At 39.5% G+C, this 15,895-nt stretch overlaps 1 protein-coding gene across 1 annotated transcript in view; it reads right to left on the minus strand.

Moving 5' to 3' along the window:
- LOC111229833 (aminopeptidase N-like) overlaps positions 1–15,403 on the minus strand; it is a 24,418-nt gene extending 9,015 nt beyond the window's left edge. The window contains exons 1-20 of the mRNA XM_022756307.1: positions 15,095–15,403; positions 14,006–14,312; positions 13,252–13,394; positions 12,928–13,064; positions 11,001–11,127; positions 10,025–10,179; positions 9,175–9,288; positions 8,932–9,075; positions 8,409–8,474; positions 7,996–8,061; positions 7,701–7,873; positions 6,840–6,916; positions 5,237–5,370; positions 5,043–5,098; positions 4,498–4,645; positions 4,277–4,368; positions 2,171–2,278; positions 1,881–2,048; positions 1,638–1,778; positions 139–220 (exon numbers count right to left, since the gene is read on the minus strand). Coding sequence (XP_022612028.1) covers positions 139–220; positions 1,638–1,778; positions 1,881–2,048; positions 2,171–2,278; positions 4,277–4,368; positions 4,498–4,645; positions 5,043–5,098; positions 5,237–5,370; positions 6,840–6,916; positions 7,701–7,873; positions 7,996–8,061; positions 8,409–8,474; positions 8,932–9,075; positions 9,175–9,288; positions 10,025–10,179; positions 11,001–11,127; positions 12,928–13,064; positions 13,252–13,394; positions 14,006–14,312; positions 15,095–15,389 — 2,733 coding nt within the window. The 5' untranslated portion in view covers positions 15,390–15,403. The remainder of the gene's footprint in view (positions 1–138; positions 221–1,637; positions 1,779–1,880; positions 2,049–2,170; positions 2,279–4,276; positions 4,369–4,497; positions 4,646–5,042; positions 5,099–5,236; positions 5,371–6,839; positions 6,917–7,700; positions 7,874–7,995; positions 8,062–8,408; positions 8,475–8,931; positions 9,076–9,174; positions 9,289–10,024; positions 10,180–11,000; positions 11,128–12,927; positions 13,065–13,251; positions 13,395–14,005; positions 14,313–15,094) is intronic.
- Between the last annotated feature and the right edge of the window lie 492 nt (positions 15,404–15,895).

Consider the following 15,895-nt stretch of genomic DNA (forward strand, 5'->3'; position numbering starts at 1 on the left):
CTTCTAACAACTTAGGACTCGCTCTTAAAACATGAGAATTCCTAAAGGTAGAAACAAATTTGTGTTGTTTAATAAAAACTAGGGATACGTCATATAATATAAAATTCTCACTGTGGACAAACATGTGGAATATCTAACCTGCTGAAGCTCAAATTCAGTGGAGAAGCGCTCGGTGACTCCATTGACAAGGTTGGAGAAGGAGAACGATCCACCACCATACCTGTGAGTGAAAACACAACCAAGACATAATAAATAATCAGGGCCTTTTCTATGCAAACTGTTTAATTACTTAAGAAATTACCTTCTGTTAAATGAGATTTAGATTGTCAGATGTTAAATGCACTACATATCTATAAGAAACAGTAAATCAAGGAGATAGCAATTCCAATAAAGGCTTATATTTATGTTTACCATTTACTGTAAATGCAATATATACATCTTTTGCCTTATCATATTTCAAGATTGACTGGAGTATACATGTATGCCAATGTGTAAATGGCATACATGTAAATTTAACAGAAAATAACTGTGGACTGATTTCTATGTAAAGGACCACCAACAGCCTACCAACAGAGTGCGAGCTCGTGCTTAGCAACAGGATGCTGACTACAGTTCACTTAATGGCCACCGGTGTCATTAATTACATGGGTTTTCTGAATGTTATAGATCCTTTCACTATTTCTTTTCTGTGTGAGACACATTAAGCACTCCTACAGTAATTCAGTTCTTTCTGATTCCTATCATTCTAACAAGCCTCGAGAGGAGAGCAGTGGGTTACATATAGAATAAGAGGAAATGCTGTTTACTGCATCTGTCTACATCATTAAGGGTATGTCTGGGAACCAGTTGAGGTTGAGGTGGGAAAAAAATTATAAAGACAATAAACACAGGACATCACCTGCAGGTAAAGACAACTTTTATGAGATTTTGCCTTCAGAGCTTCATTAAGGACCAAATGAAAAATGAATTAACCAACAGCTCTGGCTTGAAACTGGTTTTCCTCTTGACATTGTCATGTGTTAACTTGAAGGTCTAACTTCTAAAAGAAGCAGACTCTAAAAGAAAAAAAGTATAAAATGTGGAAAAAATAGACACTTTTTTTATACACGTGTACAGCATTTTTTTTTGTTGCTAGGATTAGGTATTACATTTAGATTAAGGAACATGAATAAAACAAATATATCTATATTCTGTCGGAGATTAAAAAAAAATAAAGGAATAGCTTATGTTTATGCGTCAGTTTATGAGGAGTCAAGACCAAAGGTTATCTGACACAGTCTGAATTACACTTGGCATGCTGGGTCAAATGAAGCTGTCACTGATTATAAACCTGACTGTAAAACTGTAAAAATCTTCTATCATATGGTTATGTAACAATGGATCTTTTAATATGTAACCCCGCTTCAGCTCAGAGTTTTTTTACCTAACACACCATATATCTGCATCCATAACAACCTTTTACTCAGAACTTTGAAGCTAATTTCAGCAGCTTTTAAATGGTCATGCTGAGGACAAATTATAATGCTGAGCAGACTTGGTTCATTTTGAAAAACTTTATAGTTATAGACAACACATTTGGCGACTTCTCTCATGTTTCAATGATGCAGTGACGTTCAAAAGTATTGTGTTGTACTCACTGAGTGAAAATGTACGACCATCGAGCTCTGACAAAATCCCACGCCAGAGACTGACCAATCACATTGTTAGCAATGTAGACAATGGTGGAAGTGGCATCCTGCTTTCGGACCTCGTTTGGATCCAGAGTGTACTCCAGGTACCTGAGAGGGTAAACGCAGAGCAGCAGGTAGAGTATACATATGAGCAGTTATACACTGTAGTATACTGTACGACTGCATTTACAAGGCTGTCTGTGAGCAGACCTGTTGAGCAGCCAGGGTTGCTTCGTGCAGGACAGGGCATAGCGGAGTTTGTCAGCTTCACTTGCAATGGTTGCATTCTTAAAGTGTGACCAGGCAAACTCCCACTCTGGAGCGCCGCCTGCTGCAATGGCACTACAGTACACAGTCGAACGAAGGTTGGGGTGGATCCTGAAGAAAGACGACAGCTTTAAAGTTCAGTACGCCATACATAATCCAGATGGTTACAGAAGAGAGTAAATCAAATAGAGGATAGGAATTAAATTCCATATTGGGATGATGTGTACACTCACAGGTTAATGTTTGTGTCCATCCAGTGCTTGAACCATGTCTTGGTCAGATTTTGGCATTCCTCAAGGCCTGTCCTGCAAGCCAGGCTAATGGCATTCACCTCATTATACCTGAAAGAAGGAGACATGGGATGGGGGGTATTAACAGCTTAGGAAGAAAACTTGAATTGTGGAGAGAAGAGAATGTGGGTGGGAACAAAGGAAGGAGGAGTAAGTCAAACTGGGTGATTGTGCAGCGCTCTATAAGGAGCAACAGTTGGCTGGTCTTTATTATAAGAGGCTTGTTCTTAAATATGGTTTTATAATCTGTACAGCAGATGTTTGATTCGGCCTCTGCACAGTTAGGTTCACGTTTCCCAGCAACAATGCTCAACATTTTTTGTATGCTGGGCTGGTAAAAGGCACCATACATAACAATAATGGACTGGATTGTGTGCTTGACAGCGATAGTGAAAATTAGGCTGTAAAATGTGGTCACCTCAATGAGGCTAGTTATGGCTTTTCTAGATAATTGAGCACTTAAAGCAGTGGTAATGCCAGCCTCAGCTAGCTAGCAAGTGCATAAAATATATCTACAGCTATAATGTGGTTGTTGGTCAAACCAGAGCTCTTACAAGTAATGCTAACAAGATTGGAAATAAATTTGATTTAATGTAGCAGGGAGAACTGAAATTTCAGACATTCTGATGAAACATTTAAAGATTTGTAACTTTTCTCTGCAGCCAAACATGGTTTCTTGTCGGGAGTGGGTGGTGCTGATTGTCACTTGACAAGAGCTCTGGCCCCCTGGTTGCGTTCACAAGACAAGAGGTTATGATATGTCCTGAGCAGCTACGTCTTCAGGACAGATAGGAGGCTACAGTGACTCGCTATCGGAAAATGACAAGATGGACAGGGGCTAGCTTGTTAGCATGCTAACTTCAGCAGAAGAAAAGACATGATAGAAATATAAGCAAAACAAGAGGGTTGCTTTCCACCTCTAGAGACAGCTCTTGGCAAGTAAAGGAATGAAGTTTGATGCTGAACTCACAACATTTCTTCTAGACTGGTAATTAAACAGCTGTTAATGCTAACATTAGCTACGTAGCAATAGCGAAATTTACAAATAGCTCCTTTAATATAATCTTTGAAAGGAGAAATAACTGGCAAAGTGCTTTCAAAGTTAAGCATTGTACCTCTTTCAGGTAATTAGCAACACTGTGTACATTTCCTTACACAATGGAAGGGTTAGGCGGGTTCCTGAAGGGTGGGCTGTTAGGCTATGTCCACTCTAATACGTATTCATTTTAAAACAGAGTTTTAGAACGAAACTGTGTCTGTCCATACAAACACACCTGAAAACACATACATACATGACCATTCACGCACACTGGGCACGAGTAAACAGGAAGAATCTCTACTCCGCATTTGATCAGTTGCAGAAAATACAATGAACAGCAAAGACAACTGTGGAATCAAAATGCAGAATTTATATTCACAGCTGCTAGCAAAGAAAACAAGGTCAGTAACGCTTATAAATCGCATGTTGCTTTCACTGCTGATAGTCGAGGCTGATCAGACCCAATCAGGGAGCGACTGTGGTTGACAGCATCATCATTTCCAAAGGTCTCAGTTTTAATCTGTCCAGACGACAACACAACCATGGAGTTTTCTAACTGAAGCGGGGCCAGTAGTGTTTCCAAAAGTCTCAATTGTAGGTGCTTGAAAATGCCAGAGTGGTGTGGACACCAGGTGTAAACGTAACAAAAAGGATGCGTTTTAATTAAAATTAAGACATAGTAGTGTGGACATAGCCTTAGCAGATTTATAGTGGGTCAGAGATTATCTTAATCTGAAGATGCACTGAGTATATGGGACCAAGTTCTATTAATCATGTAGTCATGGTTTTAATCAGGTTTTACTTAAGTGATTAATGCTATGCTCAGATTTCTTTGAAACAAAAATTTACCCATACTGCTGTTGGACTTTGTGTTTGAACAAATTGTTAAAACAGTTGAACTGTATATAAAATGTAACACTGTTTTTCATTGTTTAACTTTCTTATTTTGTCATTGCTTAAAAAGTATGAGCTTCAGAGCAGTAGATTCCCATGTAATTCTCTTTACTCACTGGTCCATGTGTCCATGAGGTACTCTGCTCCAGTCGGCAGTCAGTCTCTTGTAGTAGTTAAACAGAGGGGTGACCTGTTTCCTCAGATAATCCTAAAAACAAGGAGGACAGAGTTAAGGAAATAGGACATTTTCCTAAAGATTAGGGTAATTAAAGTAACTCATTAGTGTTTTGGCTCTTTAGATTTTTATGCTGTTATGTTTGGCTGAAGGGAAACGTACCTGCATGGGACCGTAAACCTCGGTGCGGTCGAACATGAGGTAGAAGAAGTCCAGGTTGTTCAGGGCTGACTCCCAGGGCAAATACGCTGTCTCTTTGTTCAGATACAAGGTTGTGTTGAGGGCCAGCACTGTTGGGATGATCTTCGCTCTGTGGGGTTACAAGATTGGGAAAATGAATGGGATATCTGAATGGGTTCTTCAACTCCTTGATCAATCATTTAATGATAATTTAATGATAATTTAGTTTTACCCCGTAACACACCACCAAAATAGTTGTGTACCTTTGTGGATTTACCGAAAGTAATGAGTCCAAACACCTGACATGATCTGTGTCATGCTAGCAGTGCTGTTTAATAGTAATACTTAACTGATATCAATATTATTATCATTACTAAAGAGGACGTTTCTGCCTTTGATAATGTGTTGTAGCTTTACTGAAGGTAACAAACAAGTTACAAGTCACTTTTTTCTGCATCCCTGTAATCCAGATTGTTCTCTTCATTAATGCCATCATCTATACATGATATCATATTAGCAGGACTCACCTGGCCAGGTTGAAGGCATCATCCACCAACTGAGCTCTGTTGATTATCGGAATAGGCTTGAAAAACAAGAGCAATATCTCTGTCACTACTACTGAAACAACTCAGATCAAGACACATGCTCATAGGAAGGCAAAAGCCATGCATTACTCTATGTTGTAGGTAATATCACCATGCATCAGACAGCTGTGTCTTACCCTCTCATTGGTGTTCAGAGCCTTCAGCAGTTTTTCCCAGTTGCCTTGGTCATAGTTGACTCTGTAGTAACCCACAACGTTGATGTTGGCCAGCACCCAGTCATCCCCTGATACATTCATTGTAGATTTTGTGTCTACAGAAGACAGAGATGTGGTGTCATTAGTTAGTTGTCTTGCACAAGACCAAGACAATCTAAGATACTGAATTAATTTTACTCTGACTCATTGTCAGTGTTTGCTTATTATTTGTCTTCTTGAGGTGGTTTTCTACAAAACAAAAGAAGCACAGCGAGAATTTGTTTTGCATTCATTTTGTGTGCACTTTTAGGGAGGAGGTCCAAGTGGGTGGTTAGGTGTACAAAGCATGTGACTTTGAAACAGGAGACCTATTCTTATCCTATCATTTAACTAACAGTGAATGATGGTTTCAAAAACCTTGATCTTTCTCTAAGCTTAACTGAGGTCTTGTTCCTACTAAAGCATGACCTTAGGTGGCAGAAAACAGTCATTCAGAAGAGACATGTTTTTTACTCTCATATGCTTTTTGAAGGCATTGACAAAACACATTGTTCTCCAGATCAGAAAACACTCATCTGGCTTGTCTTTTTTGGCAATGACAGAAAAAGAGACCTCTTTCCAAAATTGTGCTAAGGCTGATTTATCATCTTAATAAAACACACAGTGAGCTTAATGATGTGAGCTTCTCGTTATATTATTATCTACACTTTTAGACTAAAAGCTTCAGAGTATATTACTGAACCTCATTTATTTCCTGGATTTGCACCACAAAAACATATTTGTTCCAACAGGAAAGGTGTCATTAATAATCAGTGTTCCACTCCCAAGTGCTTTTTCTCATTTTCTCTGAGCCTTAAAGTTCTTCTCCAAACATGTTTTAAACTCTGTAAAAATCCTTTGCTATGATTAATATTTTTGTTTAACATAGTTTTCACAGATAAAAAGTGAAAAAAATTTGGAAAACTGGGGCTGGAAGCAAATCTACATTTACTTCCTCATTGAGAGATTCTAGGTCAGGCCTTGTGCCCCGCCCACCACCTGCTTGCTCCAGGTGGACAGGTGAAACAGCAGAGAGTATCAAGATGGTTAGAGGAGGAAACATCAGAGAGACTCAGCCACATGTTTGAGCCTCAGTCAGACCCAGACTCAGACTCAGATGAGGAGTCTGTTGAGGCCAGAACCAGAGACTAGCAGACGGATCAGTCATGGTGTTGATGATTATCATCATATGTCTTGTATTATATAAAAAAACACCTCAAGGGTAAACACTTGATTTTCATTGCAGGGGGTCTGTAAAGGTATTTTTCTATCATGTTATGTAGTTATATAGGTTGTATCTTCAACACTCTGTTCTCTGCCTGCTGCTTAGTTTTATGAGTTTCATATTTGTCCTACTGTATTGTTTTATTTTGACTTGTAATTGATTGATGATCAGGAAAATCCTGAAAAGTCCTTTTGACACTTGCAATCAAAGAGTATGTAGATAAATTATGTTGCCCAAATGTTTCAGCTCCACTCACTAAACTGTCAGAAACAGAAGTCAGCACAAAATCACTATGTTGTTAATGGTGTCTGTGTATCATACCATGTTTAGTCTCCAGCCATAGTGGTGTTTGGGGTACTCCAGTCTTCCACCACGTGATTGGAACAATCCATTCATAGCTGTAGGATAAACAAGGGTAATATTAAATCTAAATACTGTTTGATTTTTGTTCTTTATCTATTTTTCCCTTTATGATGTAGAAACAGACGGTTTATCAGTTGTATCATTATGTCATTAAAGGTCCCATATAGTATAAAGGTAAATGTCCATGCATTGTTTGATTATAAAGCAGGTCTAGGTTTGATGTTAATGCTGCCTGCACACAGCCTGTATTCAGAAACTGAGCCTTAAAACAAGCCGTAAGGACTTCTGGCACTTTGTGATGTCACAACAAAGCAGTCACCAGCCATGCCCCAAGCCCCTGGAACCACCATCCAACCTTGCAGGATTTGGTTTCTCTGAGTGTTTACCTGAAATCTGCTATATTTTTCTTAGATCACTCAGAAAACAGTCAGCCAATCAGAAGAGAGGCTCAGAGCCTCCTCTCTTCTGATTGGCTCACTGACCTGTTGTTAGAGCTCCAGAGAGAAGCCTGAGAGAGGAGATGTAAAACTACATTGAGATGGTTTTTGGTTCTTAAAACCATAATATATCTTCATATGGATCAACGTTTCAAATATGGGACCTTTAAATTGAAAAATTAATTGTATATTAATGAAAAACAAGGTCTTAGCAGCATTATTTTAGTGATAATACTCAAATATATAATGTAGATACCAGTATTACTATAAAAGGAGTGGTAATATTAGTATAAGCAGAAGTAGCATCAGAAGATAAGAAGACAAAATGAATGATTTCATTGGTCTAGTGGGAGGGAGAATGAAAGAAAGCCAGTGTACGCACTTGTAGGGAGATGGAACTGTGACTTCAGAGTCTGGATCCAAGAGGAAGTGTTTCTGGGATAGGTTCCCGGTGGTGGTATCTATGGTAACCACAGGAAAGCCCATCTGCAGCACCCAGGTGTTCATGATGTTATTGACATTGGTCGGTAGATTAGTGCCACTGGCATCAACAGCCTGTGGAAGCAGATAAAGAAGAGAAAAAGTTATGTGACTGCAGACAGTAGTTGGGGTGTACTGGATGGAGTAAAACATTAGCTGTATGCTTGAACGTAAAGCATCTGTAGAAGAGAACGTGCCATTTGCAGATGCTTCCACAGGTCTGTGTAGACTGCGTTCCCAAACTTAAATTCATCCAGGTAGGTCTGCAGGAGGGCAGAGAAAACAGAGAGATAAGAGAGGGTTGTGCTAAACCACGACATGAGTCAAATACTTTTCCTCCTAGTCAAAAAAAAAAACAAACTCTGAAAAGTAAATGAAGTAAAGGAAGCAAAGTCTGCACTCTAGTTGAGACAGTCCAACCCGCACTGACATGGCTAATTCACAGTACAGTGCATCCTGTATGTAAGTGATGTGTGTTCTTAAGCTGTCAGTGCTCTGCTCACTCTTTCGCTGCCACACTGCTCAGCTGAAACCTATACTGTTCATACGGCATTTCAAAACCCGCTGCTCCACCCTGACTTTCTTCAGGTAAATATTGTGAGGTCCTTACCCTGAGTCCCATCGTGAAGACTTCTTCAGTCAGGAAATCCGACAACATCCTCAGAACAGATGCTCCCTGTGGATGAACATACACATTTTAAATGTTTTTTCTAAATCAGCTGAGTTGATCTGTGCTTATGAAATAAATAAATTAAATACACGAAAGAGAAAGCAAACACATTTTTGTGGGACAGAAATTGAAACCATAACCTGGGTTGATTGATTTTATGATGGGAGATGGGAGTTGTGTTTTCCTGCTGTTCAGGCCTGACTGTGTGTCTGTGTGTGTGGGAACTTAAATGTGTTTACACAGTCACATTGTGGAGACTGGATTTCCTTCTGAGGACAAAAAGCAAGTCCCCATAATATAAATCATCAAAGCTTAGGGAGAAAACTTGGTTTAAGGTTAGGGCAACTAGTCATTATGGTTAGGGTTAGAGCAAGTCTGCAGGACATCGATGTAAGTCAGTGTAATGTCCTTTGAAGTGATGAAACACGACTGTGTGTGTGTGAGAGAGACAGAGTGAGGTTACCTTGCTGTATGAGATGGCATCAAACAGCTCGCTGATCTGTGCTGGTCTCTGGATATCCTCTTCTTTAGAGGACAGAGGGTGGGAGGAGGCCAGGGCATCGACAGCAAACACCCTGTGGACATCATTGAGCACGATGAGCTCTTTCTGTGAGGAGACAAAATAGACAGCACGCTAAAAGCTCCTGTGACCGCTGTCACCATCGTCCCGCATTAAACTGTTTTGATCACTGTGGGAAATCCTTACCAAGTTCCAGGCAGGTTCAGCATGATCTGCTCCCAGGTACTCCACATAAGAGGCAAAGCCTTCATTCAGCCACAGGTCATTCCACCACCTCAGGGTCACCAGATTACCAAACCACTAAAAGGACAGCACAGAGAAAAGGTCAAAATAAATAAATAAAAATAAGACATAAGCGACATGGCTTTGACTTGACGGCACATGAGACTTGACTTATTTGAGATTTCATGTCACAGAACTTGACTTGAATGCTTTTTGACTTCTTGACTTCTCTTCTAAAGTCACACAGAATTATTCCAGATTTGATAAGATAATTATATTCTTCTGTTTTTAATGATTTTTCACACTGATTCATGAAGCGTGAATCACTGATATGACAGTGCTACCTGACGGGTTGGAGATGGAGAGGGAGGACTGTTTACCTTTCACTGCCGCTGCAGTCATTTTATCACCTGTACTACTAAGCTTCTAACTCAATCATTTATAACACCATATGTATGTAATTGTCCTTCTTACTACCCATATTCTCAAATCCTTAATTTCCTCCTTTCAGTTCATAATGGTGCTTTTCTTGCATGGAGGGCGATGGGTTACTCTGTTCTTGTTTTGTTGTTCATTCTGTGCTTTGGGGTTGTGAAGACTATTTTTTTTTGTTGGATATAGTCTGTGATACGTATCTGTTTTTTAACTATGTCTGTGTACGTTAAAAGAAAGAGGACACATGTTAATCCAGATGCCATGTCTGATCAAGATCCTACTTCACAATAAAAAATACTTTTTACAAAAAATATTCAGCCGCAGCGATAATAGCGACCACTATGCTGAAGTGTTAGAGTTTGCAGTGTTCAAACCTAACCATATGAGCCAGCTCGTGAGCGATGATGGTAGCAATCCTCTCTTTGTTGGAGTTGGAGGAGAACTCTTCATCATAGAGCAGTGCTGTCTCTCTGTATGTGATCAGACCCCAGTTCTCCATGGCTCCAGCGTTAAAGTCTGGCAGAGCGATCTGATCTGGGTTGGGAAAGAGATCATTTGTGGTTCATTACAAGTTGACAAAATCTAAGTTCTAACTGCACAAGTGTTACAACATGATACGGAGAGAAGATTGCCAAGAATAAAGGATTTGGGGATTGGAGGGAGCTGTAAAATAATTTTGAAAAATCAGAGAGTGTACTGAACAAGCTGGCCAACAAATACTGAATGAAGATGGATTGTAATATCATAAAAGGCTTTAAAACAATCAAGTTATGAGCTTTATCCCTGTGTGTGTGAGATCTTCTCAGATCCTGTTCCAGAGGCCGGTCGTAAAAATTCAAAACAGAAAGATAAGTCTTGTTTTCAAAAAGCCTGACACAGCTGTTTCATTAAAGTGGCTGACAATGACTAAGTCAACACAATGATGGCAATAAACATGACTGCAATAAGTACAGACCACTGAGGGGAGTGCAACAGGGTTACAGGTTATATTAATGTATAATTAGGGAGATGTACTGCACGTTCTTAATACACATGGAGAAGAAAACAAACAAATTTGATAGCATACATTTACAAAGACACATTCAAAAAAGGGGGATATGAAAATCTGGCTTCTTTTACACGTGCAGAAAGTGTGTAATGGTGTTGTAGTCCATTGTGTTAGACTGGTTAGGCATTTTTCAGCTTGTGTCTTATTCTTATTCTTAACTATGGCCATCCTGACCATGGGACATGTTTCACCCTCCACCTCTGCTGTAGGGATTCACGATTTCAAACGCTTCTAATCTTATAGAGTAACCCCGCAGAGTGAGACTTCTGTGGCCCTACAGCCCTATCTTCACGTGTGGCAGACTTACCAGACTTGGGCAGAGGGTAGCTGGAATTGTAATAATTCTCAAAGAACTTGAGGATGGGTCCGGTTGTGTTGAGGGCATACGCTCCCTGCCCTGCATCTATAGCAGGTTTCCGGGCAAAGATACGGATCTAAACACACACAACACACACAATAAAAAATATCACACAGAGTAATTATGCACATTTCTCTTAGCATGAATATCATGATCAGAAACCATGCAGCCTGTGTGTTTTAAATGAATTTCACCTCTTTATAACTGCATGCTATTAAGTATGTAAGTATGTGTAGGTTATTTTTATTAAATTTAAAGCATCTTTAAAATTATTCTGATCACATTAAAATTAATAGAATAATGACATCATGCAGCTGTATATGTATTGCTTCAGCCAAATTATCTTGGATATTAAATTTGTACAGTGTTTTCTGCTACAATGTAATTTTAGATGCTGCCACTCAATGGCAGCAGAGATAAAAACGTTCAAATCCTTCACCTTGTGGCCTTAACTTGCACTTGTATCACATCGTTCATATGTGTGCCACCAACCAAACCATACTCATTAATTACAATGAACTCACCTGGATGAGTACAAGAATGACAATTTTGTTTTACTTCAGTGGTGAATGACTCTGCTGATTGCAAGGGATGTGGATACCTAAGGAATTAGGGGTGAAAAAACTATTGGAAAATGGCCGATGAGTAAACACTCAACTCTAGACTTTGTTGAGTGTAATAATTATGGCAGCTCATAAAAGTTACTAAATTAAGAGAGACTAACTATGGGGGTCCAACAAATACAGTCTATTTTCCAGATGTATCACAGCAACACCTGGAACTACCTCGTTTGTCTGTTGGGAAATTGTCTGTGCACAAATAATTTAAACGGAGAACCAGGCGAGGGGTAAAAATATGACAATATGATCCATGTGAAGGAGAGTTTCTCACTCCAGTGGTCTCATCTCGTTTTCCTAAACCTCACCTGCGTTCCCAGAGCACAGGCCGTACTGCGCTTTGCTGTGTTATACCATGGGTTACTGTTTGGACATGTTTATGACTGGTAGTGAACAGCCAGATGCACTTCTCTCCCCCCGTTGCTAGGGTAACCATGGTCTAAGGTCTTGCCCAAATGTAGTTGTTATTGAGGATAAGCTATAAGTAGAGTAACGAACAGGACACATGTAATATTAAGTAGGTAAGAACATGTGACAGTGCGGATTTTGGTGTTTAATAGCATCTTCATACATTAATGTTGAGGAGAAAGTTTAACCTGATATGGAGTAAGGTGTGGTAAAATGTTACAACCATGTGATACCTTGGTGTAGCACTACTATGGTTCACTTGGTGTCAATGTACTGCTCATCACTTTCTCCCCAGCATATCAGCTTTCAATAAATACTTCTGCGTGAGACATCTGAACTCCTGATCATCCTGTTTTCTTCTGCTCACAAGAATTTCAATCACAATCCATTAAGTAAAAGTTGAAGAAAAATTGGCTGAACCAATACAGGCTGCTGAATGTGTTTAGATATCATTGTGACACATTTAGCAGTCTTGTCTTTAAGCCGTGGTTTCAAAAAGCAGTCGTGGGTTGAGAAGCGTCGGCTCATCAACCGAAACGAACAGGTTGTTGACTTTTGGGGGTCAGTTATGTACCTTGTAAACAGGTACATTTATCAAACCTGCTGATGTTAATGTGAACATGTCATTATTAACAAAGCTTCCACTATTTAACTCGTAGTGTATACCATACTAAGCTCAAAATTAATTGAATAGCCTGTCAGTTCTTGATAGCAAATGGAACAAAGGTGAACAAAGGTCTATATCATGTGTAGGTAGAATCAAAAAGGACGCCTTTTCAGAAACCATACCGCTACGTTATCTGTAAGTACAACCTGAATTCATGAATGAGTGGGTGAGGGGGGTCAATTACCAAAACTCCATCAATGGTGTTGTTGATGTAGGCAAAGTCACTGACGATGAACGCGAGCAGGTAGGTGGACATTTTTTCAGTTGGCTTAAAAACCGTCTTCAACACATGCTGGTCGCCCATGGTGACATTGCTTGATTCTGTAGGAGAGAATGGTTTTTATGAAAATTTTCTATTTTCGATTTGATTTTCAATATTTCCATCGCTGCCCAGGGTGACTAATTTTACTATCAAAAAAGTCCAGCATTTTCTTCCTCATGTATTCAGTTGATTGTGTCTGAAACTGTGAAAATAATCCTGTCCAATTATCATTGAAATGCAACAAACCTTTTTCCTCGCTATTGGACAGGGCTACAGTTCCATGGTCGTGGAGCAGTGTGATATGGAAAATAGCTTTCATAGCTGGCTCGTCAAAGCAGGGGAAAGCCTTCCTGGCATCTGTTGGCTGCATCTGAGTCGTAGCAACAACCCTGACAGGAAACAGACAAATTAAACATTGTGTATAAAGAAACAACTCAACATTTGCATCAACACTTGCATGAGGTTTTACCAAGACCAAGATGATAAAAATTCATATCAATCTGATCTGTGTGTTAATAAATAGGCGCAGTGTTTCTTTAGCCAAGATTGGCACAAAGATTGGAACTATCAGGACCTGCTAGCCTAGCTTTAGTTCAAAATCCACCTTTCACAAAGTGTCATACTTAGAAAGTGTGTCTTGTTCTTCAAGATACACATTTAGAAATAGAAATGTTAAAACAAAACTGCAGTTTTTATACCAGTTTAAGCTCGGTACTGAAGCCACTTCCACACTGGCACTATTTAACAGAGTGTCTGCATGTGGTGTCTCAAAAAGGTGGTTATGATAGTTTTGGAGTTGTTGAGGTTGTTTTTTAAGCTAGACTAAAGCTAGCATCAAGACAGGTTAGATAGATAAGTTCCTTAAAATAGGAAGCAAGTTCCTTCAGTGAAAACTGATTTGGAACAGTTCTTGTTGCTACTGTGGGTTTCAAACCTTTCAGGACTCACTTTTGCTCTTGTTATGTTTCAAGTAATATTAAATAAAACTAAATGCACATACTTTTTCACTCCATTCTCCATGTATTCACTTCTGTAGAAGCCTCCCAGGTCATCAGCCAGCTCTCCAGTAAACTTAGTGTAGAGGTGGTACCTCTGGCCCCTTTTAAGTTTACCATCCAGCTGTATGACCAGGTACTGAGTTGTAGTCTGCAGCCGGGTAGACTTGATCGAGATAGCTTCGGCTCGACTACTGATGGAGGTGAGCTTCGCCAAGTGGCCATTCTCAAGGGTGGTGTGGTTCAGCTTATTGGAGTGGATAAGAATCAGATCAGTGTCCTCAGCAACCTCAAACTCCACAGTGGAATCCCCTGAAACAGCATGAAATAATTTTAATTTTCATGAGCAGTAGTAAGAAACCTCAGCTTTACCAAACCCAACCCATTTGCTAAAACTTCTGACTGTCTTTGTATGTATGAGTTGCCTTGATGAGTGGTTCCAAAGCAATGTCCACTCACAAAGCTTTAAGTCCAGACGAAGTAAAATTATTCAGTAAAAAGGATTTTGTGCAGTAAAAACATGTGACCTCCTGCTCTGGAACTACTGACATTGACTATATAAAGTACTTTATGTATCAAATCAGAAGCTATCAGAAGCTACCTTTCCAGTGAAAAGCGTTTTCTTTATAGGTTGAGAAACTTTGTAAGTTAAATTAACCATTTAAAAACCTTAACATTATCTGAAAAACACAATCTCACAAAGTTTAAAACATGGGTGTTTTTCTTAATTTCAGGACAACTTGATGTTTTGGAAATACGTTTTTCACAGGACAGCAATACTATGCAAAGTATATCGATGAGGTACTGCAGCAAGTAGACCAAAATAAAACTTGAGGCTCAAATGATGACAAAATGTTGTACAGAAATGCTCAAGAACAAGAGAGTAAGGACCTTGAGTTGAGATCGTTCTGTCAACTCTTCTTTCTAAGATCAAGATTGGACTGTCAAGCTTAATGTGAATTCTTGTATGTTGTGCTGTTCTTCGTTTCTTCATGTCTTTTCTTTTTATATTCTTAAAGCTGTAGCATATTAACCTTGTATCAGTCTCTATCTCCACCCCTTCTCCTCTCAAAGAAATGCTGCCGAAGCCTTACCAGTAAAGATGAAGAGTCCAGTTGGATCTGGGGTGAGTCGTGGCCACAGGGTGACATTATAGTGGTGCGGCACCAGGGTCTTGGGTAGTCGATACTTGTCCCAAGGTTCGTTGGATGGGGCAGTTGTAACAGGGGGTTTAGATGTTGTTCCTCCATCCGTTGGTGAAACTTGATTATTTTTAGCTTTTTCCTGTGAGTAAACAACGGAGAGAGCTATGATAGTCGCCAGGGCCCCTGCGCCCAAGATGATACCCACTACCCCAACACTTTTACTAATGAAGAAACCTTTCCCCATGTTGTTTGCCTGTACTGAAACCCCACACTAAGACAGGGCAAGGGTGGAGGGTGGACTTTTATATTCAGCCATAGGTAGCATCTCCCCTCCCATTCACTGTTACAGGTGATACATTAACAGTGAGATTGTAAACCTGGTGAAAACAACACCAGCTCAGTCACACTGACTTTTGACTATGATTTAACTGTACTTCTAACGCTTTGAAAATAAAAGCCTAGGACATAATGTAAACAAGGATAACCAAGGTTTTCAGAAGTTTATCAGAGGTAGAATTATTAGTTTTTCAAGAAGATCAGCTACGTGACTTTCTGCATTTTGTCACTGAGATATTTGAAATGTGCGCTTTTCAAACATAAGGATGACCGCTTTTGACATTTTGGGAAATACATTTATTAATTCTCTCACCAAGAGTTAGATGAGAAGATAGATACCAGCCTGATGTTTGTATGGTAAATATGTAGCTGGAGCCAGCAGCTGTTAGCTTGGCTTAGCATCAAGAGTGGAAA

The sequence above is a fragment of the Seriola dumerili genome, unplaced genomic scaffold (assembly GCF_002260705.1).
Source record: "Seriola dumerili isolate Sdu_G_001 unplaced genomic scaffold, Sdu_1.0 BDQW01000242.1, whole genome shotgun sequence".
Taxonomy (NCBI): Eukaryota; Metazoa; Chordata; class Actinopteri; order Carangiformes; family Carangidae; genus Seriola; species Seriola dumerili.